The sequence below is a fragment of the Balaenoptera borealis genome (genome assembly GCF_965194805.1).
Source record: "Balaenoptera borealis genome assembly, chromosome: 5".
Lineage (NCBI taxonomy): Eukaryota > Metazoa > Chordata > Mammalia > Artiodactyla > Balaenopteridae > Balaenoptera > Balaenoptera borealis.
In genome coordinates this window covers 111,814,928-111,838,213 of record NC_138862.1, presented here as the reverse complement: position 1 = coordinate 111,838,213, position 23,286 = coordinate 111,814,928, and the positions used below count along the sequence as shown (strand labels likewise).

Genomic DNA, 23,286 nt, shown 5'->3' with positions numbered 1-23,286 from the left:
GGATGTAAAGGGATTTCCTTGGCAAAAGGTTGAGGTCACATTTAGTTTTGGAAACAGGCTGCTTCCTGGCTGTGCAAAGTAAAACACATTTTTTTAAAGAACCTTAAAAACTAATAGACATTGAGTTGCTATTGAAAAATTGTGCATGGTGGTTTCTGTAGAAACATTTCTGAAACAAAGGGCGATTTTGTAACCTTATGCTTAAATAACCACAGTATCAAAAGCCAAAGGCAAAGTATAACTATAAAGAATCTATAAAACCATATAAAGCTGAATCTATAAAACCATGTTAGGTCTAAGCTATAATTATTTTATTCTTCCTAACTAAAGTTTTTTGTACTTTAAAATAAACTTCTAAAACTTTAGTATTTAAAGCAAAACCATTTCCCTCTGATATTCTAGAAATTTAAATGACTTCATTTTGGAAATCCAGCTTCTGTTAGCTGTCTACAGTTGCTTCAGGGAACGGTTGTTATGATAATATTTACTATATGATCTATAAATGTGTTTCTAAAGTTATTCAGATATAATATTTCTTTTTTTAACATATTTATTGGAGTATAATTGCTTTACAATGGTGTGTTAGTTTCTGCTTTATAACAAGTAAATCAGCTATACATATACATATATCCCTACATCCCCTCCCTCTTGCGTCTCCCTCCCACCCTCCCTATCCCACCCCTCTAGGTGGTCACAAAGCACCGAGCTGATCTCCCTGTGCTTTGCGGCTGCTTCCCACTAGCTATCTATTTTACATTTGGTAGCGTATATATGTCCATGCCACTCTCTCACTTCATCCCAGCTTACTCTTCCCCCTCCCCACGTCCTCAAGTCCATTCTCTACGTCTGTGTCTTTATTCCTTTACGGCCCCAGGTTCCTCATAACCATTTTTTTTTTTGATTCCATATATATGTGTTAGCATACGGTATTTGTTTTTCTCTTTCTGATTTACTTCACTCTGTATGACAGACTCTAGGTCCATCCACCTCACTACAAATAACTCAATTTCATTTCTTTTTTATGGCTGAGTGATTTTCCATTGTATATATGTGCCACATCTTCTTTATCCATTCATCTGTCTATGGACACTTAGGTTGCTTCCATGTCCTGGCTATTGTAAATAGAGCTGCAATGAACATTGTGATACATGACTCTTTTTGAATTATGGTTTTCTCGGGGCATATGCCCAGTAGTGGGATTGCTGGGTGGTGTGGTAGTTCTATTTTTAGTTTTTTAAGGAACCTCCATACTGTTCTCCATAGTGGCTGTATCAATTTACATTCCCACCAACAGTACAAGAGGGTTCCCTTTTCTCCACACCCTCTCCAGCATTTATTGCTTGTAGATTTTTTGATGATGGCCATTCTGACTGGTGTGAGGTGATACCTCATTGTAGTTTTGATTTGCATTTCTCTAATGATTAGTGTTGTTGAGCATTCTTTCATGAGTTTGTTGGCGATCTGTATATCTTCTTTGGAGAAATGTCTGTTTAGGTCTTCTGCCCATTTTTGAATTGGGTTGTTTGTTTTTTTGATATTGAGCTGCATGAGCTGCATGTGCTGCTTATAAATTTTGGAGATTAATCCTCTGTCAGTTGCTTCATTTGCAAATATTTTCTCCCATTCTGAGGGTTGTCTTTTCATCTTGTTTATGGTTTCCTTTGCTGTGCAAAAGCTTTTAAGTTTCATTAGGTCCCATTTGTTTATTTTTGTTTTTATTTCCGTTTCTCTAGGAGCTGGGTCAAAAAGGATCTTGCTGTGATATATGTCATAGAGTGTTCTGCCTATGTTTTCCTCTAAGAGTTTTATAGTGTCTGGTCTTACATTTAGGTCTTTAATCCACTTTGAGTTTATTTTTGTGTATGGCGTTAGGGAGTGTTCTAATTTCATTCTTTTACATGTAGCTGTCCAGTTTTCCGAGCCCCACTTATTGAAGAGACTGTCTTTTCTCCATTGTATATCCTTGCCTCCTTTATCAAAAATAAGGTGACCATAGGTGCGTGGGTTTATCTCTGGGCTTTCTATCCTGTTCCCTTCATCTATATTTCTGTTTTTGTGCCAGTACCATACTGTCTTGACTACTGTAGCTTTGTAGTATAGTCTGAAGTCTGGAAGCCTGATTCCTCAAGCTCCGTTTTTCTTCCTCAAGATTGCTTTGGCTATCTGGGGTCCTTTGTGTTTCCATACAAATTGTGAAATTTTTTGTTCTAGTTCTGTGAAAAATGCCAGTGGTAGTTTGATAGGGATTGCACTGAATCTGTAGATTGCTTTGGATTGTATAGTCATTTTCACAATGTTGATTCTTCTAATCCAAGAACATGGCACGTCTCTCCATCTGTTTGTATCATCTTTAGTTTCCTTCATCAGGGTCTTATAGTTTTCTGCATACAGGTCTTTTGTCTCCTTAGGTAGGCTTATTCCTAGGTATTTTATTCTTTTTGTTGCAATGGTAAATGGGAGTGTTTCCTTAATTTCTCTTTCAGATTTTTCATCATTAGTGTATAGGAATGCAAGAGATTTCTGTGCATTAATTTTGTATCCTGCTACTTTACCAAATCCATTGATTAGCTCTAGGAGTTTTCTGGTAGCATCTTTAGGATTCTCTATGTATAGTATCATGTCATCTGCAAGCAGTGACAGCTTTACTTCTTCTTTACTGATTTGGATTCCTTTTATTTCTTTTTCTTCTCTGATTGCTGTGGCTAAAACTTCCAAAAGTATGTTGAATAATAGTGGTGAGAGTGGACAACCTTGTCTTGTTCCTGATGTTAGAGGAAATGGTTTCAGCTTTTCACCATTGAGAATGATGTTGGCTGTGGGTTTGTCATATACGGCCTTTATTATGTCAGGGTAAGTTCCCTCTATGCCTACTTTCTGGAGAGTTTTTATCATAAATGGGTGTTGAATTTTGTCGAAAGATTTTTCTGCATCTATCGAGATGATCTTATGGTTTTTCTCCTTCAGTTTGTTATTATGGTGTATCACATTGATTGATTTGCATATATTGAAGAATCCTTGCATTCCTGGGATAAACCCCACTTGATCATGGTGTATAGATATAATATTTCTGTATAAGATATAAGGGTCTGATCATTTTTTAAAATAAATAAATAAATAAATTTATTTATTTATATTTTTTATTTTTGGCTGCATTGGGTCTTTGTTGCTGTGTGCAGGCTTTCTCTAGTTGTGGCGAGTGGGGGCTGCTCTTCATTGCGGTGTGCGGGCTGCTTTTCGTTGCGGTGTGCTGGCTTCTCTTGTTGTGGAGCACGAGCGCTACACATGTGGTCTTCCATAGTTGTGGCACGAGGGCTCAGTAGCTGTGGCTCATGGGCTCTAGAGCGCAGGCTTAGTAGTTGTGGTGCACAGGCTTAGTTGCTCTGCGGCATGTGGGATCTTCCCGGACTAGGGCTCAAACCCATGTCTCCTGCATTGGCAGGCAGATTCTTACCCACTGCGCCACCAGGGAAGTCCCTGATAATTTTTTAAAGTAAGTCCAAATAGACAAAATGATATCAATGTCTGCTACCTAAATAGTAATGGTGCTAATTTAGATACTTATATTGCTTGAGATCATCTTCCAGTCAGAATAAAGGACACTTTATAGAACCTACGCCACTAATAATGCTAGAAATGTTTTCCACAGCTTAATATCTAATACTTTTAAAAAAATATTCTTTCTAGTGTTTTATTTAGACATTTTAAAGTAATATGGCTATTTTTTTCCTTATTATTCTATGATTTAGCATGCCTAAGCTAAACCCTCTTTGAAATACTGATGTTTCCTCCATTTACCTTAAATATTAGCATTGGTTTCTGATATTTTATAAATGGTGTGGATTTTGGTGGGCCTTGTAGAATTTCTATTAGCACTTATTAATCTTTAGCCCATACCTGGGAATCTATTCAGGCATTTATTTCTTCATGAATTTATAGAGTAACATGTGTAGACCAATGTGACCTTACTTTAAAAGAATCCTGAACATCAGTTAATGATAAAAATTGGACAGTTTACTCATGAATGAAGCTGGTTAACCTTGTAGCCCAGTTGTTTATTTAAGAGAAGTAGCAAAAGATTGTCAGAGAACTCATTAATTGTAAAAAGCTCATTCGCTAATGAAAAAGAAAAAAAAAAAACAGCTAAATTCAAACAGGAGTAGTCAGATATAAAGTTCATTGTTGGTTACATGATGTTCAATTCCACATCTCTTAGGTATTTTCAATACAAGTGATTATTTGCCATGGGAATAAATAGCAGTAGTATGATAAAACAGCAGCAGTATATATTTTATATAATAAAGTAAAAATTTCAAGTAACTTACTTTAGGAAATAATCAATAAAAACCTTTATTATCTTCTGTTATTATAAACACAACACAAAAACTACATAGTTTTCATATAGCATGAAATTCATGTAAAAATGTTAATGAAATATGATCCCACTCTTAGCGAAGGGATTCACTTTAATAATGTATCCACATTTTGAAATAGATTATGTCATCCATCCAAAGATTTGATGTTATAAACAACCAAACACTAATTAGAGTCCTAGGAAAATAAGTGAAGCCCTGGTACATTGTTGACCTAATTATTCAGAATCATATTATCTAAATGGAAGTTTTTGGATGGAAAGAGAGGAGCTGGAATGGAGACAGAGGGCTGAGTGTGCATTCGTTTGGGTGTTGCTGCATGGCCAAATCCCAGTGGTGTCTTGTGAAGACTTTCTTGTTTTAAGGTTTGTGTTTTTTTTTAATTTCTTTAATATTTTTAAGAGAAATGTAGAATTAAGTCTTGGGTTTGGACAATTTTACTGAAGTAGTTATCTCCATATGGTGATGAGACAACAATCCCTTGAAAAAATGTTAATAGAGTAAAAAACAAAAAAGAGCAGCTCTTTCAGCCAATGACCCTCAAATGCTTACCCTGTCCATCAGGGAGCTTGCTCCCCAGCTACAGGAACAGTCAGACCACCAGAATACTGTCCCTCAGCCAGTGTATAGGGCTTCCTAATGTAGGAAGAGGATCAGATTAAATGAATCAAAGCACCTCTCTAACTCAGAGTCTGTGAGCCTAGAACCTTAAAGACTAGGTACTAATATAAATCCCTGATGTCTAAAATCTTTATATTCTTACATATATGATCACTTTGACCATGTATCAAGTGAACTTGTTCGAACTTTCAGGTGTAAGAAATGACACATTATTATTATTATTATTATTAATCAAATTAATTCAAACTCTAGGCTCCCACCCTAAGCCAAGAGGTGAGAAATTTAATTTCAGTCATTTTCAGTGTACTCCTTTCTAGGGGTATACTGGAATCCGAAGGCATCTCATGAGCCTAGAAATTAGGGAATAACCTCCTTTCCCAGCCTGCTCTGGGTGCTGACATCCTTGCAGTCTGATCGCCCTATCTGAAGTCGGGTGGCTCCATTTCCTTCCATTGGTCATGGTCAAGGGAGGCAAGAACCGCCACTCTGGACATTCAGCCTCCTCGACAGCCAGGTACCATCCTATCAGAAGTCCTCTCAGGGCCCTGCTCAGAGTGACAGGCACGTCCTTGTCATTCATATAACCTGCCTTTCCTGGGCCCCTCTTCAGTCTTGGGGAGGCCAGTCTTCTCCCTCTCCAGCCAGTGGGTGAATAGATGTAAATTCCTCTGCTCTACCCTCCCCAACCTCAACCCCCAGCCCTTCATACCAGAGAGATTCCTTTCAATCTTTAAGACTCCTCTAGGAGTCCTCAAAAACATACAACCAAAAAAGTTTTCCTCCCTGAAGGATAGGGGAGTTTGAGAAATAGCTGATGTGGTGATGGGTGACACAGTAGGAAGGAGAACTTTTAGACATTCGACATGGAATGGAGATAGGGAAAGGAAATGCTTTCTTCCTCTCTGGTTGGTCCACAGTAGCAAATAAACCAAAAACACTGAGCAGTGTTTTTCTTCGTAATGCCCTGTTACTCTCTGCATCTAATCACCATGGCCAGGTGACGGGCTCATTCATTATTTCCGGAGTCCTGCAATAAGCAAAGCACTGTGCTGGGCTTTGGTGGTGCAGCCGGGAACAAGGTATACACAGTATTTCGTCCTCATAGAGATTATAGTGTAGAGAGTATGTCGGGAAGTAAAGAAGGAGAGAAAAATCATTGCACATCGTGGTAAGTGCTGTGACAGGCTAGCACAGGTGGGAGAGACTCACGTGGACTGTATTCCAAGAAGACCTCTGAGGAGGTGTGTTGAAGCAGGGGCACGAAGGCTGAGAAGGAGCTAGCCGCGTAGGCACCAGGGAGTAACTTTGCAGGGAGTGTGGTCGGCAGGAACAGCAGGTCCAGAAGAGGGCGAGAGCTTGGCGAGTTTGCATAATGGAGAGTGAATCCGTGTAGTTTGAGCTTAATGAGGAACAGGAGGAGAAACAGACCATGAGGAGGCCTGGAAGGTAGGCTGGAGCCATCAGGACGTTGGAGACCGTGGAGAGCAGTTTGAATTATCCTTCAAGCCCCCTGGAGGGTTTTAAGTAAGAGAATGACTGAACTTGATTTAAATTTTAAAGCTCCCTCTGATGGCTGTGTGGAGAAGGGGTCAGAGGGGAGAGAAACGCTAGGACGTATACACGTCCACACATCTGCCATGTAGGGAGATGTCAGCAAGTTAGAACGACCTCCTAGCTCCCCACCACTCCAGCCCACTTGCCTCCCAGCCCCCTGCCCCCAACCCAAGGTGGCTGAGGTGGGATGGTCCCAGTGGGAAGAGAAGGGAAGGAGCTGGTTCAGGCTTGATGGGAAAACATCACCTCTGCATCACTGTACTGACCTGTCCGTCCCTCAGATGCTGCTTGGTGCCAGTAATGGGCTGGACAGTGTTGTTTTTGCCTACTGGGGTTAGAGTTAAGAGGAAATTGACATCTTGCCAACCCTTTCCAGTTACTCAGGCTGAATCCAGTTTCTGATATCTGTGGGGTTCTTTTGGGAAAAAAGAAAATAATTGTTATCTTCCCTATTAAATCAAATATCTATTTAAAGTCTATTATATTGAAAGTTATTGTGTGAGGCCTTTCAAGATACAGTAAGAAATCATAATTTTATTCTTTAACCAAATTCTTCTTAAAATAACTGCAATTCCAAATATGAATTATTCACTTATCTTACAAACACATGTAGAGTGTTTATAAATTAACTCCCCATACCAAGCCTAAGATGCAGGTAATATTATTATATGCATTTTACCGAAAAGGAAACTGAGGCACAGAGAAGCTAAATAAATACAATTCATAACCAGGATTCAAACCATGCAATCTGTCTTCAAAATCTGCTTTTAACTCCTGTAGTTTGCTACCTCTGCATTTAAACATTCTGTTAATGAAAAGGAATGGGCTCATTCTACCAGTTGTTTTTTTTTGTTTTGTTTTTTTAATTTCCTTTTAAACTGAAAGTTCCAAACCCACACAGCTGGCCTACATAAAAAAATTCTGTAGAGCTCCTGCATGGTATGGACATGAGTATCAAATGCTGATGGTGACTTTTGTTTGTTTGTTTCACAGGATTATTGGGACTTTGCAGAACTCTCCTGAGTTTTCAGAAGCCTTTCATTGCCGCAAGAACTCATACATGAATCCAGAAAAGAAATGCCGGGTTTGGTAATCTTCAGAAGAAGCGGTGCAGTCCTCGGCTAGACTTGCCCACATCACAGAAATGGGGAACTCTATCTGAGAGGAAAAGGGCCAGAGAGGTCACTGATTACGTGGAGGTAGTTCACGGGGATGAGAGCAATAAAAATGAAGCTAGGTTACTCTGGAAAAATGTGGAGGGAGGAGAGGTCTAATGTCTATCAAATCAATCACTTCTCACTGTGTAAATAATGCTTAATCTCTAAAGAGAATATTGCCATTCATTTCTGTTTCTCATATGATCTGCCAGTTTGATGTTTTCTCTTGATGTAGACCGGGATTTCTAATCAAAGGGAGAAAGAAGAGGTGGAAGAATTCAGTTGGCACCAAAAGCACAGCAGTGACGTGAGAGTTAAAAACATGTTGCCGATGTACTTATTTTTACTTTTATTTGCAAAATTTATGCTCCTTCAAAACTCTTCCAAAGAATTCTTATACATATTGGGGCCTTGGGACTTAATGTAGTTTTAATCTAATTTTGCCAATCATCAGTTTTTTTCATTCTGAGAGCATTGTATTTTAAGCACTCTTAGGGCAAAAATGAGTGTCTAAAACTGTTTTTTGTTGTACCTGCTTTGACTGATAATGAGATTCTTGAGGCTCCCTGCAATTTTCTAAGCAATTTCTTGTTCTCTCTCTCTCAAAACTTGGTCTTTTTAAGAGATTTGTAGTAATGTGTAAATAATAATTTTTATATTTAATTATTAACTACACTTATGACTAAGTAATTGTTATTATAGCTAATCATTGAATATTGAAGCTTCAGACCAAGATAAATAGTTATGAACCAAGATCTGTAAAGTGATGTACAGATGAAGATTTGAGACTTTTTAAACTTATAAATCATATTGATGAAAAGCTTTAAACACAAACTTTGGGTTAAAAATTGCCATTGGACAGTGATCTAAAGATACATAAGAGTTGTGGTTTACAAGCAGGATTTTCAAAATTAAATCTGTCCCTGAAGGTGGCCATGATAAAAGGGCAAAACTGCATCTATGTAGCTCTGCATCTCCTTATCTTTTCAGGTTTGTCATCTGATGGAAATATTTTGATAATAAATTGAAATTGTGTACCCATTACTCACTAAGCTTATTGCGCCAGCTATCTAGCTTTGGAAAGCGCATTTCTGAATAGAAATGAGAGGCCTCTACACATCCAATGGACTTGCTTCTAAATTTCTAACTCACCTAGAGTTTTGGGAGGGGGAGGTCTAGTCCCTGATAGCAACTCAGCTCTTAAGGCTTTTATGTTCTCTTTTCCTGTCCTGTTTGCTAGTTTAGTTCATTTCATTACTTGATTAATATTTTACAAAGAAGTCCAAAATCCTTATTTTTCCTAACAAAACATGAAAATGAAGGAACATCCAAAATATGAGTGTTGGTTTTCCTGCCTCTTGAAAAATGTCCATTTACATGTTTTTTTAAAAATGGTATTAAAATATAACATATATACCAAAATTTAAAAGCATAAGTGTACAGCTCAATGAACTTTCTCCCACTGAACATGTCCCTGTAGCCAGGACTTCTGAGAAACAGAACATTACTAGCGCCATAGAAGCCCCTTCTCCCAACTATCACTTCACTCTTCCAAGGACAACTACTGTCCTGACTTCTAATATCATCCATTAGTTTTGCCTGTTTTTGTCTTTTATGTAAATAGAATCATTCAGCATGTATTCTTTTGTGTCTGGCTTCTTTCACTCAGCTTTCCGTTTGTGAGATTCATCTGTATTGTTGCATGTGATTGTGGATTCTTTGTTGTCATTGCTGAACAAAATTCTGTTGTGTGACTATACTACAATTCATCCCTTCCATTGTTGATCCACTTGAGAAGTTTCCAGTTTGGGGCTGTTAAAAATAGTGCAATTATGAACATCCTTGTGTATTATCATCTTTATGTACTTGAGATTTTAATGGACTAATTTCCACAAGTCCTTCCTAAAATTATTATAAATATTGAAAATACAGTTTCAAGCTATTCATGGATAAGACTTTATCTTTTTCCCCTTTATCACTACCACCTTTATTGTGGATAATTCAAAGTATACTTATGTGTATATTTCCTTAAAGTAAACTTAAGACTTTCCTAAGTAATATTAATAGTTGGAGCATCCAGTGCTGAAGAGAAAAGCTATCTCTGAATTATTTAATTTCCATCCTGTCAGAGCAGCTGAAGAACCAGAACTGAAGAGTGACTAGTACAGATTATAAAAAGGCACTAGACTCCCCACTGCCAGCTCTATAAAACAGCCGGCTCCCATCCTTATGAAATAATTTGAGTGAAATTTTCTGGAAAAAAAAGTTTCTCCAGTGCCTGGATCTTTTATCTCTAGAAATATAAGACTTTCTGAGGCCAAGGGCTAGACCAAAGTCAGAATACCAATACCTCCCCAGCCCTCACACGTGCGGACATCACTAATTGTACGTGGCACAGTTGTTGAGTTGTATGGGACGTTATGGTCTCTCATAACCATTCCCAATCACTTGGTGTTATCCCATCAGTTAAAACCTATCTGTAATGATCTCACACATAAGTCTAACCATGCCCGACTCCGGGTCAAGGAAAGAGTTAATAAGCTGAGACACCAAAGGTTGGGAGCTGATATCACTCAGGGATGAAGATAGAAAAAGTTCTTGGCAACATCATTGGTAAGGTGTCTGCTCCATGCTGCACTGTCTATGTAAATTCTAGGTGCAAGGTGGAAAGGACACCATCCTATCCTGGGAGAAGAGTCTTTTCTTATTCTAATCTGATTCTGCCACTAATGGCAAAGTGACCTTGGGCATTTGATCTCTTCTCTTGGGCCTCTGCTTTCCCCACCTGAAATAAAGAGAATTAGGTTTTGTTAGTAGTTCTTAGTAAGAGAAGGAGAATACATCCAGTGCTGTCTTAATCTATTCCCCAGTTAAGACCCATTGGATAAAATAGTCTCAAAACTCCCATGTAAATGTCTGAGTCCAGTTAAACCACATTATAATCCAAAGAACAAAGACCAAAGTTTCATCGAGTTTGGGTCTGTGCTGTTGTTAGAGTTTCCTCAAAAGCCTTTATCATTCCTGTCGTCCCAGATGTAGTTCTTCAAGTAGACGATAACTGTTAGTTTGGAAATAAGACTCCACCCTGCCAAAGATGGAAAATCGGGAAGTTTTGTCAGGTTCCAGTCTTAAAAATGCAAAATAAAAACAAATATTTTTCATACTATTGCTTTTATTCCTAGTCGGCTCTGTTCCAGCCTCCCCACCACCATCCCTCCCACCCCAGCACCCCCCATGTAAATCCTCACAGCATTTATGTCTTGAAAAATGTTAAGGCCAAATGGAGCTTTTATCTCTGTAACCTTACACTTCCTGCTAGCTTCAAATTGAATCTTTAAAAATGAATGATAGGGCTTCCCTGGTGGTGCAGCAGTTAAGACTCCTCCTGCCAATGCAGGGGACACGGGTTCGAGCCCTGGTCCGGGAAGATCCCATATGCCACGGAGCAACTAGGCCCGTGCACCACAACTACTGAAGCCTGTACGCCCAGAGCCCATGCTCTGCAACAAGAGAAGCCACCACAATGAGAAGCCCACGCACCGCAACAGAGAATAGCCCCCACTCGCTGCAACTGGAGAAAGCCCGCGCACAGCAACAAAGACCCAACGCAGCCAAAAATAAATAAATAAATTTATTTTTAAAAAAAGAATGATAGAAACTATTTGACCAATATTTTCTTGTTTTCACCACCCCATTCTTGCAAAGATACCACAGTTTTCTGATCTGATTTGTTTTCAAAAGTTAAGAAAAAACGGTGGCCAAATGCTATAGGGAATTACAGGCATAATCAGGTGACTCAGGCGGGAGCCAAAACTGTTATTGTGCACTGTCCCTGGACTGAGGGACTTGACTTTTGGTTGATCAGGTGAAGAGAGGAGCCACGTGTGACTGGTGTCCAAGTGGCACATATTTATTGCATTCTAATCTTTAACAGTGTTGTCTTAATTTCAACTCCTTTTTTTTTTTTTTTTTTTGCATTTCCTCTAAAACAGTGAGAAACTCTACTAGTGTTTTCATCCTCATAGACAAACTGCTTCTATTTTGTTTGACAAAGCAGATCCTCTAGGTTGTGCAAGCGAAGTCTGGCAGAAGAATGAGCATTGGCTCTTGCTGGAAACGAGGTTGAGCTCTCATCCTGGGCAGTGAAGAAAGACGAAGTTCAGCCATTGTGACTAATTTTTATACTTCTGGATTTCCTTTCTAGCCAAAACTAACAATTTTTTCAGGTCTATCAGGCATATTAACATCTGATTCCACTTCTGTAAGTACACTTGCTGTCATTTCTGACTTGATCATCTCAAATTATAATGCATCCTGAAAGTTTACTCTACATCCAGAAGACAAAAATGGGATCAAGTACCTGGATTATCGATTACCTTGGTGTTAATCCTTCAACACACATGCTATCCAAGCTCTGTGTTCCCTACAGTACGTCATCAAAGATGTAATGGCAAGATGGTCACAGCAGCTTTATCCATGACATCAAAGAAAAAAACTAAACAGCAGAAAATGTTTAGATTTGTTCAAAGAAAGTATGGAAAGGACAAAGTGCTGAGTATGCATCATGATTTCAATCATGTTAAAATACTGTTGCATAGGAAAGGAGTTGGAAGAATATATGCAAAAAATTAATAGGGAATATCTTTGGTGATATTACAGGTGATTCTTATTTCCCTTTTTTCCTGAATTTTAAATATTTCTATAATGTGAAAACAGTACATTTTAAGAACCATTTTTAAAATGTCATTTGGAAGAAAAGAAGAAGTATGGGAGAAAAGATGGAAGGGAGGGAATGATGGAAAAGTTGACCAAAAAGAGAAATAGAATTCCCCTGGGTTTAAGCTGTGTTGATTTATTTTAGAAGCTATTCACTTTGGTATCTCAGTCTACTTAGATTCAAGGAATTCAAGGCAGAGAATTTGGGTCAGGAGCTTCCCCCCCCCCCACCCCACGACAGGCCAGATCTCAGATTTATGGGGTGGCTTTTACACACACGGCGTAACGTAAGGCAGAGGGATTTGGCGGACTCCCCACCGACTGCTCGAAGTGGTTCTGTGAGAACAGAGCATGTACTCCAGAGGGGTCTGTTCGGGTTCTTTTACCCCTGAAAATGCTAAAGGGCTGAACTGATCTGGCCACACTCTTCCATTGGTCTCCCTCCATACAAAACCCTAGCATTTGCCAAACACTGACAAAAGTTAAGGATACAGTCTATGACTGTGAAACAGAAACCAGTAAATTATACAGTGATCAGACCTAAATGCTCCACCTGGTAGGCACCATGATTTACCTGGGGGTCAGATGCTAACGTTTAGAGGTGGATCGGGAGGAGGGAGCAGGATACAGCTAATTCTAGGCGATTCACTGCTTATATTTGACTTTGGTTACAAATGTGAAAATCAAACTCATGCTAGTTTAGCCAAAACTGGAGATTGTGTTGATCCCCATAACTAAATTTGGGGCAAGTAAGGGTAACTGGGCCTTCTTTCCACGTGGTCTGCTTTATGATTGCCAATCGACTTTCTCCACAAGGAAGCCATGCTGGTCAACCATGACAGCCTCAAAGATTCTCTGCTTCCTTCCCAGGGGAAGCACAGCCTCTAACTGCAGTACCTTTGACAAATCCTGGAGAAAAACCAATTAGCCCATTTTGGAAACATGCCTACCCATGTGAATAGGCCATGGGGAAGTGAGAAGGTTGTAGAAATTATGATCATTGATCCCCTACAGAGTAGGAGAAGGGCAGTTTCCCCAAAGAAGAAAAGCACCATTCCTAGAAGAGAAAGGAAAAGACACGGATGTCCGAAACACCAAGTTATACTAGATATTTCTTAAAAGCTTTGCAAAACATCTCAGTTTGGATTACATTGTGCATATTAAGTTTCAAATGTGTCAATTTTAATTTTATTTGACCAAAATGAAGATATTATGCATTTTACTTAGATTTAATTTTTAAGAAAAAAGCTTTTAATAAAAAAGGGTGGGAAGGAAGGAAATAATACATTTTATTTATTGTGAGTAAGGCCCATGATTTAGGTTGTTTGTATAAAGTTTCCATTTAATGTAACTTTCCTGTGAGTTAATGTTAGTACTCCTATTTTACAGATGGTGAATTTGAGTTTCAGAGAGGTTAACTGATTTGCCCAGATTCACAAAGATAGTAAATGACAAGGGACCAAATCAAGGTATGTTGAAGTCCAAAATCTATATAAATTTACTATCAGAGTTTTCTGTGTCACTAAAAAATGCATTTTAGCCTATCAGAATCAACTCATTTGTAGCTAATAATTCCCAAAACATATCTTTTATAAGAAACAATATATTTTCTAATTTATTACTTTACATAAGTCTTTGTTATTTTTAAAAGGACGTTTAGTGTTTTAAACAATTATAGCAGTGAACACATTGAGCATCTATGTTCAAGGTACTATATTAGAAGGAAAAATAAAAATAGCTAGAAAAGAAAAACAAGATAAACTGATATTTTTGGTTGGCACTACAATTGTCCACTACACCCATTCACTTACTCATTGACCAAATGTTCGGCACCTTTTATGTGTGATGCACTATATCACATATAAAAGAGTCCTTAGAAGATTCTTCTACTGGGGTCATTAGAAGATAAAAATAAATGAAAACAGCTGGCCTTTTAATTTAGTAGAGACATTAAAATGTACACAAACACATTATGCAGCTGAATGTGCGATATGTCAAGAGATACAGAGAAAACACAATTTGAGAATTCAGGGGAATTTCCTAGTATGGCAAAGACATCTGATGGAAGTAACACATTGCATTTGACAGTATGGATGGGGTTTTGACAGTTGAAGAAAGAGATAAGGAAATATTGCTGTGTACACCTCATATACAAAATTAGGCAACTAAAAAGCAAGAACCAAATTAGTCTAGGTAGAAATGCTAATTCTGGAAGGAGACAGCCAAGGGGAGTATGCACTCTGAGATTGACACAATTGTTCATTATTCACAGTTGGCTCTTGACATGTCTTATACCAAGAAAAGCTTTTTAAATTTTTTCAGGTATCTTATGCTGTTCTCAAAGTTTATGCATTATCATTTTACTTTGAAAGAAGTTCTGTGCATTTCTTGCATTTGCTAGAAGTTGGGTGATAGGATAACGTTTGTTTCTATTCTTGGGAATTTAGAATACTACTCTTATTCCAGTCCTGTTGCTAAGTCACTGCATTGAGCAAATAATTAATTTCTCTGCATTTTCATTGTCTCAGAATTAAAATCAGAGTAAAGATCAAGACTTTTTCCAAACCAGAAGGCAGGCAGGTGAAATGTTTTGCAAATCGAACCTTTTGGAGGTGGCGAAAGATATCAGAGTGCAGAACTAGGGCACAGTGTCATGGAAAAATTTGAATCCAGAGTGATCCATATAGACCCAGGGACACGCGGTCAAAGCAAAGATCAGCCAAATGGCTACATGGGAAGCATTTGACTCCTCTCAGCTTCAATTTCCTCCTCTTTAGAATGGTCATAATCACTGTACCTCTCTGGAAAGGGTATTGTACCAGTTGCCAGCAAATTGTATTTTCAACCACATTGAAATTTAATATCTTGATTAAGCCTGTAGGTCTTTAAAAACATGAGGACTTTTGGCTTAAAGACTAGAATTTTATTTTTTTCTTTTTACCATATTGTCTGTTCTGTTGCTCTAGGTGAGTCGCTTACTTAATCCCTGTTGAATCATTTTTCTCACTAGACACTCTTGACACAGAAAAGGCACAAAACGTGCAATCCTTTAAATAGCAGAGGATTTCTTCAAAAGTAAAAAAAGCAAAAGCAGCACACTCAAAACAAAATTGAAGTTTTGAGCGAGATGACAATTTGGGGGAAAACAGTTTATGCAAGTACCTTTACTTTGCTCAGAAAATGGCACTGGCCCAGAGATCTTGGGAAAGCTATTTAACCCCTTTGAAACTTAGTTTGCTCAGAAGTAAAGTGTAAAAATGTAAATGTATTTTTGTCATGTGATTATGTAGTAGGCAGAATAATGCCCCCCTCCCCACTCAAAAATATCCACATCCTGGGTCCCAGAACCTGTGAATATGTTAGGGCACAAGGTAAAGGGGAATTAAAGCTTGCAGATGGAATATAGGTTGCTGATCAGCTGACCTTAAGGTGAGGTTATCCCAGCTTATCCAGGTGGGTCCAATGTAATCACAAGGGTTCTTAAAAGTGAAGAGAGAGGTAGAAGTCAGAGCCATGTGATGTGAGAAAACAACCAGCTGTGGCTGATTCTGAAGATGAAAGAAGCGGGTCACAATCCAAGGAGTGCAGGCAGCCTCTAGAAGCTGGAAAAGGTGAAGGAGCAGATTCTTCCCTAAAGCCTCCGAAAGGAACCAACCCTGCCAAGACCTTTATTTTGGCCAAAGGAGACCACTGTCCGATTTCTGACCTACAGAACAGTAATGTAATGAATTTATGTTAAATCATTAACTTCATGGTAATTTGTTGCAGCAGCTATAGAAAATACACGATATAAATAAATATTCACTGTATAATACTTAAGAATTATTTAAACTTTTTGAAAATTATGCCAAGCTTAGATATTATCTTCTAATGGTAAAATATATGCAACTATAAAAAGTTGGTCAAAAATATTTATTATTCTTCACTTATCTGTTATTAGATTGTGAAGTATACGGATACAATACCAGTTTGAGATAACTAGATATGAGTTACCAGTATTTTCAACTAATGTGAGTAGTCATAATTGATTCACTCATGCAAAGACTAAAACATTGGCCTTTATAAAATAAACATAATCCATCTTACAGAAGTTAGGTATTTGACACTTAACGAGCCTTGCCTATCACCCACCTTTCATCTCAGCATGCAAACTAATTAACCACAAAGAGTACCTTACTTGTATAAGCATTAATATGCCAGGAAAATATTTATAGCTTTATCCACTAAAGTAGCTAAAATATAAATTGTTTAGGCAAAGCTTTGAGAAAATAGAAACCCAGGACCATGGAAGTACTAACAAAGCAGCCTTAAGATCTTACTGTACTTGGCACGTTGCATTTTCCTGAAAGATTATTTATAGGTATTATTTTTACCTTAGGCAAGCTAATGAATTGCCATGTTCTCAGGAACTTCTGTACTTCAGCCTCAGAAGTGTGTCGTAAAAAAGATATGTTGCCCCAATGCTCAAATATTAAAGAGATAGTCACACTGGCAAGTGCTGTTGTCCTTGGTAGCAATACCAAGAATGTTCCTAATTTTTTAATGTACAACACCTGTAAGTTTCACATTTATGTTACTTAGGGCTTCTTCAATATTTATTGAGTTCTGTAGATAGCAAAAATGAATGAACAAAGCCCAACCCATGATGTGCAGGAGTCAGCTCTTACTAGCTCATGAGAGCCCATTTTCAAATTTGCACGGATTTTGCAAGCCAGTTGATGTCATCTTGGTAGTTTGACATTAGCCAACACTACAAATCAGGGTTGTTTGGTTGGTTAGTTGGTTGGTTGGTTGATTGGTTGATTTTCCCAGAGAGCCAGCTATTCAAAATTTACCAGCACACCACTGACCATGACCAATGGCAAATCACAACCTAGTAAGTAAAACCAGAGTGACCATCTAAAGGCCAACACTATCTAGGGGACTTCTTACATGTCTTAGATATAGTAGATTTGTATAGTGGTAACTTTTTCCACAGATGGCTGTATTTTTTTTTATTCTAACATGTAACAACAATTTTCTAATAGATGAAAGTAAAATATCTTGAGGAAGGGGTACTTTTTTCTAACTCACCCAGTGGCAATGTGTGGGCTAATGGTAATTTAAGGGAGTTAAGTCAGAATAACTATGGTATAGGATTTAATCATGATACAGATGCTGAAGGAGTTCAAATGAGGAGACCACATCTATTTGCAAATATTTGCAAAAGCTTTAGGAAGATGCATCATTGAGCTAGGTTTTAAAGATGGAGAGACCTTCCTCAGGGAAAGTAGCAAGACCGGAATTGCAAGAGAATAGAACAACCTGGACCAAGGTTGGTAGTTGGGACAGTTCTTCAAAGAGCCAGTTGGATTGTCTCAAACTAACCAGAAGAAAATTCACTTCTCAAGGTAGTTTGTGGCCTAATTGTAGGGATCTAGAATTCCAAACAAAGAAGTTTAAATTTGGAAATGCATTTGCGTTTTTAAAGCCTGATTTTCTGCCAGAAAGGGGGCTGTACTAACATGAAACAAGAGACCTAGTTAACAACAGGAGAATTCACGTCTGTTTTATTCACCATTGTACCTTCAGGGCTTTGTATAGCACCCAGTTCATCACAGCACTCAAATTTTTTTCTGTTTGGGGACCATGAGCTGAGTTTATGCCATTGTCCTTAATCCTCCTACCACAAAACACACTTGTTAAAATACCTTTAATACATCCCAACTAATCCAATACTAAACCATTTCTTAAGTCATTTTATAAAATGACTTTTACATTCTTTCCTCTGGTGAGGTATTTTGCCAAATTAAAATTAAGAGGTTAAAGTTAAGATGCAAGACTAATGATAAGGAGACATAATTAGCATAGAAAATTGTGACACATGGCTAGAATAAGGGAGACTTGCTTAATAGTGTGGTTCTCATTCTGTCACTAGAGCCTTGAATCAGAACCAGCAAAATGGTACTCAAAGAGTGACCAAGACAACAAAAGAAACAATGGAGTTCAATGAAATGGGAGGATACTTTAGTAAAGAGGATCATTTAATTTCAGCCTCAGGATCATTTGTTCCTTGAATAGAAAGTGTGCTAGGCTGGAGCCCTTCCCTCTTCTGAGAGTCCAAGCAAATCAGTAGCAAAGGCCAAGGGTGGTAAGGTAGCAAGGTTTGGAGCTCTACCAGATAAGGCCTCAAGCCCTAGATCAAATAGATCAAGAACATTAGCTGTGAGGTCCCTATTTATAAAACAAGGAGAGATGGTAGAGAAAGTGTCACAGTAAGTGTCACTAAACGGTCTCCCTGTCTTCACTCCCATCCATCATGTAGGAACAAGTTCCTGATCCCCTCAACTTCCTCTCAAATATTTCTGAGAGTCCTGTAGGGGCCTCACACATGTACCATGTCAAACCAAGTTCAGTACTCTTGACCACTTAAGAATTCTCTCTGGCTCCACTTTTCTGCAAAGACTTCTATTAATGCCAATTCCTTATGCAGCAGCTATGCTCCTGTGATCACAGAGGGGGCTACTGCTGCTAACCCCCACAAAGGCACAGCCATGTCCCCAATGATGCAGCTCTCAGAGTGTTGAGCCAGACACTGAGGACATTGTCATCTGACTGAAGGGCTCTGTCTCTTGTTACTGCCAAAGACTCCAGCATGGAATCTTTGCATTGCATCAACTACCATGTTATTGACATCTTGTGTTCCCACATCCCACAAAGACTTTTATTTTTATTGGGGAGGATATACACATATATAATGATGCCATATAATATAGTTGCTATCTATATAGTATTTGTCCTGTTATTGCAGACCCCTTGACTTAAGACTTAAAATCTGAACTCATGGCAACATTCTGAGTGACAGACAATGCACAATCTCCCTTCTTCCAAGCCAAACTTTTGAATCTCAACTCTCACTTCCCTGAGGATAAATTACTTCTATGAGGCTCTTCACTTCACTCTAAACAAACTCCTGTTGAGCTTTCCCCATCTTAGACAGGGCTAACACTCAGCTGGTAGGTGTCTATATGGGTGTGCCATCTGTTTACAGCTGGCACCCATCCCGATTGATTAATAAGAAATATTTTGGCTAGTCTCATGCTTCCAGAACTGCTTAAATCCGAGGGAAAATACAGTGGAGGCTCACAGAATGACACTTTTAAAAATATCACAGGAAAGTATATTTTCCATGTCTTCGTTCCTTAATAATGGGAAAAAAATATAAGATTGCTATATGATAAAGGTATTGATTATTAATTTCAGGGAATGTCAATGCTTCTCATTTGTAAGGGTATTTACTATAGAACAGTACAAAATATGGCAAACAGATCCCTTCTGATACTGAAACATGGCCAAAGGTCCCAATGTGGTTAGGTAAAAACTGCTGTGTTCCCATGTCCCTTCTCCTCTTCTTCCTTTTTATAAAAGAATTTCTGAGTTTTGTCTGGGCACATGGCTACTCAGCTTGAGACACATTTTCCAGCCAGGGGTGGACATGTGATTATTTTTCAGCAGATAGAATGTGAACAGAAGCCATATATACAATTTCTGGGTCATGTAGTTTAGGAAGGAGATTGCTTGCACTCCTCGGTGCAGACTCAGACATACAGATGTGATGCTGACGAGCTAGAATCCACCTGGGATGGAAAAGTAACAAGATGGATAGAGCCTGGGCCCCTGGGCAACCTCACTCTGGGCCTATTCTGGACTATTTAATGAGAGAGAAATAAACTCCTATCTTGTTTGAATCAGAGCATTTGGGGGTGAAGAATAGGACTCTTACAGCAGTTTAGTCTGTGTGCAAACAAATACAAGGAGTCATTATAAAGTCATCAGCCTCTGGAAGGAGGACACAAAGGTTTGAATATCTGTATTTGAATGACCAGAGAAATTATATCATACAACCTCAGGGACTGTGCAGTCTATGTGGGAATAATAGCTATTGAGAAAAAAAACTGTGGACTTAAACTTTAGATGTGCAATATTACATTACAAACTATACAAGTCTGGAAATCTGCATTTAATATGACAGAATTATATTAGGGAAATTTTCTGATGTCCTCTAAAGCCACCACTTCATATTAATTCCTAGGCCATCATAGTCAAATGAATACATAACTAAAAGTTAAAAGACAGTTGGATGTGTCTAGGTAATTACTACGAGCTACCGTAACAAACACTCCCCAACCTGGAGAGCACAATCACAGAACTTCTCCTTCACATGAAATCCACTGGAGCTGGGCAGTTTTACTGGGTGGCTCTTCTCTTACCCATGACTGTTACCTGGCTCCTTTTTGTATTTTTACCCACTGTCTTAGAATTCTTTGCTTCCCACCACATGGATGGGGGTTGAGAGTTGGGGATGTAGAGAGAGGGCCTGAGGAGGATACACAGAATACACTATCACCCAGGCCTAGAAGTGAGAGCCAAAATTTTCACTCACATTTTATTGACCAGAACTAGTCAAATACAAGACTGGGAAATATAGGGAGCTCATCAATATTCATGAGTATTTTCAGTCTCTTCCACAACAGCCATTTTGAAAGCAACAGCCCAAAACATATTGGTTATAATCTGTTGTCCCCTTACACACTTGATCCCCTCAACTCTGTGAAGTATACCCTGAAGTGTAGTCTATAACATATGTCAGAGTTAGGAAGGATTCAGAATAGCCCCCATTCTACAACATTGGCCCTAATTTTATGAGAGCTGAGAGATTAAAATTTATTTTCTCATTATTTCATTTGAAACGCTTGATGAAATGCTGAAATTACATCTTAACTTAGTTCCAACTCAGAATTTAATTGGCCTTTTCAGGTTATACCCATAAACTGTTGTGGGCAGTGATAAACCACCTTTAAAAAAAAAAGCTGTGTCAGGAGACAGAAGACTTGTGCTGTCAATCAAGCTGTGTCCCTAACTGGCTCTGTGGATTTGGGAAAATCACCCTGTCTGGGCTCCCTTTTCTCATCTGTGAGAAAATAAGCGAGTAAAACATTAAAGGCTAGAGAAAAAGGAATTGAAATTAATGATTTCTGTGGTGTCTGCCACATCCAGTATTCCATGGATCACTATTTTTTTTTAATTTTTAAAATTTTTTATTTTTATACAATTTTTCAAGGTACTTCCACTTATAGTTATTACAAAATTATTGGCTATATTCCCCGTATTGTACAATACATCCTTGAGCCTATCTTAAACCCAGTAGCTTGTACCTCCTACTCCCCCAACCCCTATATTGCCCAGCATCCCACTCCCCACTGGTAACCACTATTTTGTTCTCTATAACTGTGAGTCTGCTGCTTTTTGTTATATTCACTGTTTTGTTGTATTTTTTAGATTCCACATATAAGTGATATCATACAGAATTTATCTTTCTCTATCTGACTTATTTCACTTAGCATAATGCCCTCCAAATCCATCCATGTTCCTGCAAGTGGCAAAATTTCATTCTTTTTTATGGCTGAGTAATATTCCGTTGTATATAAATACCACATTTTCTCTGTCCATTCATCTGTCGATGGGCATTTAGGTTGCTTCCATGTCTTGGCTATTGTAAATAGTGCTACAATGGACTTTGGGGTGCGTGTATCTATTCAAATTACGGCTATCTCCAGATACATGCCCTGGAGTGGGATTGCAGGATCATATGGTAGCTCTATTTTTAGATTTTGAAGGAACTTCCATACTGTTCTTCACAGTGGCTGCCCCAATTTACATTCCCACCAACAGTGTAAGAGGGTTCCCCTTTCTCCACACCCTCTCCAGCATTTATCATTTGTAGACTTTTTGATGATGGCCATTCTGACCAGTGTGAGGTGATACCTCATTGTAGTTTTTATTTGCATTTCTTGAATAATTAGCGATGTTGAGCATCTTTTCATGTGCCTTTTGGCTACCTGTATGTCTTCTTTGGAGAAATGTCTATTTAGATCTTCTACCCATTTTTTGATTGGGTTGTTTGTTTTTTCTGATATTGAGCTGCATGAGCTGTTTGTATATTTTGGAGATTAATTCCTTGTCAGTCACATCATTTGTAAATATTTTCTCCCATTCTGTAGGTTGTCTTTTCATTTTGTTTATGGTTTCCTTTGCTGTGCAAAAGCTTTTAAGTTCAATTAGGTCCCATTTGTTTATTTTTGTATTTATTTCTATTACTCTAGGAGACAGATCCAAAAAAAATTATTGCTGCAATTTATGCCAAAGACTGTCCTGCCTATGTTTTCCTTTAGGAATTTTATAGTATCCAGCCTTAGATTTAGGTCTTTAATCCATTTTGAGTTTATTTTTTTGTGTATGGTGTTAGAGAATGTTCTAATTTAATTCTTTTACATGTAGCTGTGAGTTTTCCCAACACCATTTATTGAAGAGGATGTCTTTTCTCCATTGTATATTCTTGCCTCCTTTGTTGTAGATTAATTGACCATAAGTGCATGGGGTTTTTTTCTGGGCTTTCTATCCTGTTCCATTGATCTAGAATTCTGTCTTTCTGCCAGTACCATACTGTTTTGATTACTGTAGCTTTGTAGTATAGTCTGAAGTCAAGAAGCATGATTCCTCTAGCTTCATTCTTCTTTCTCAGGATTGTTTTGACTGTTTAGGGTCTTTTATGTTTCCATACAAAATTTAAAATTATTTATTCCAGTTCTGTGAAAAATGTCATTGGTATTTTGATAGGGATTTTATTGAATCTGTAGATTGCCTTGGGTAGTACAGTCATTTTGACAATATTGATTCTTCCCATCTAAGAACACAGTATATCTTTCCATCTGTTTGTGTCATGTTCGATATCTTTCATCAGCATCTTACAGTTTTTGGAGTACGGGTCTTTTGTCTCCTTAGGTAGATTTATTCCTAGGTATTTTATTCTTTTTGATGTGATGGTAAAT

General features: G+C 38.2%; 1 protein-coding gene across 5 annotated transcripts in view; it reads left to right on the top strand.

Annotated features, from left to right (window-relative positions):
- The window catches only part of MME (membrane metalloendopeptidase), a 91,574-nt gene extending 82,828 nt beyond the window's left edge, over positions 1-8,746 (top strand). For all 5 annotated transcript variants that reach the window (XM_082394361.1, XM_082394364.1, XM_082394363.1 and 2 more), the window contains exon 23: positions 7,539-8,746. In XM_082394361.1, coding sequence (XP_082250487.1) covers positions 7,539-7,638 — 100 coding nt within the window. In that variant the 3' untranslated portion in view covers positions 7,639-8,746. The remainder of the gene's footprint in view (positions 1-7,538) is intronic.
- Positions 8,747-23,286: the final 14,540 nt, after the last annotated feature.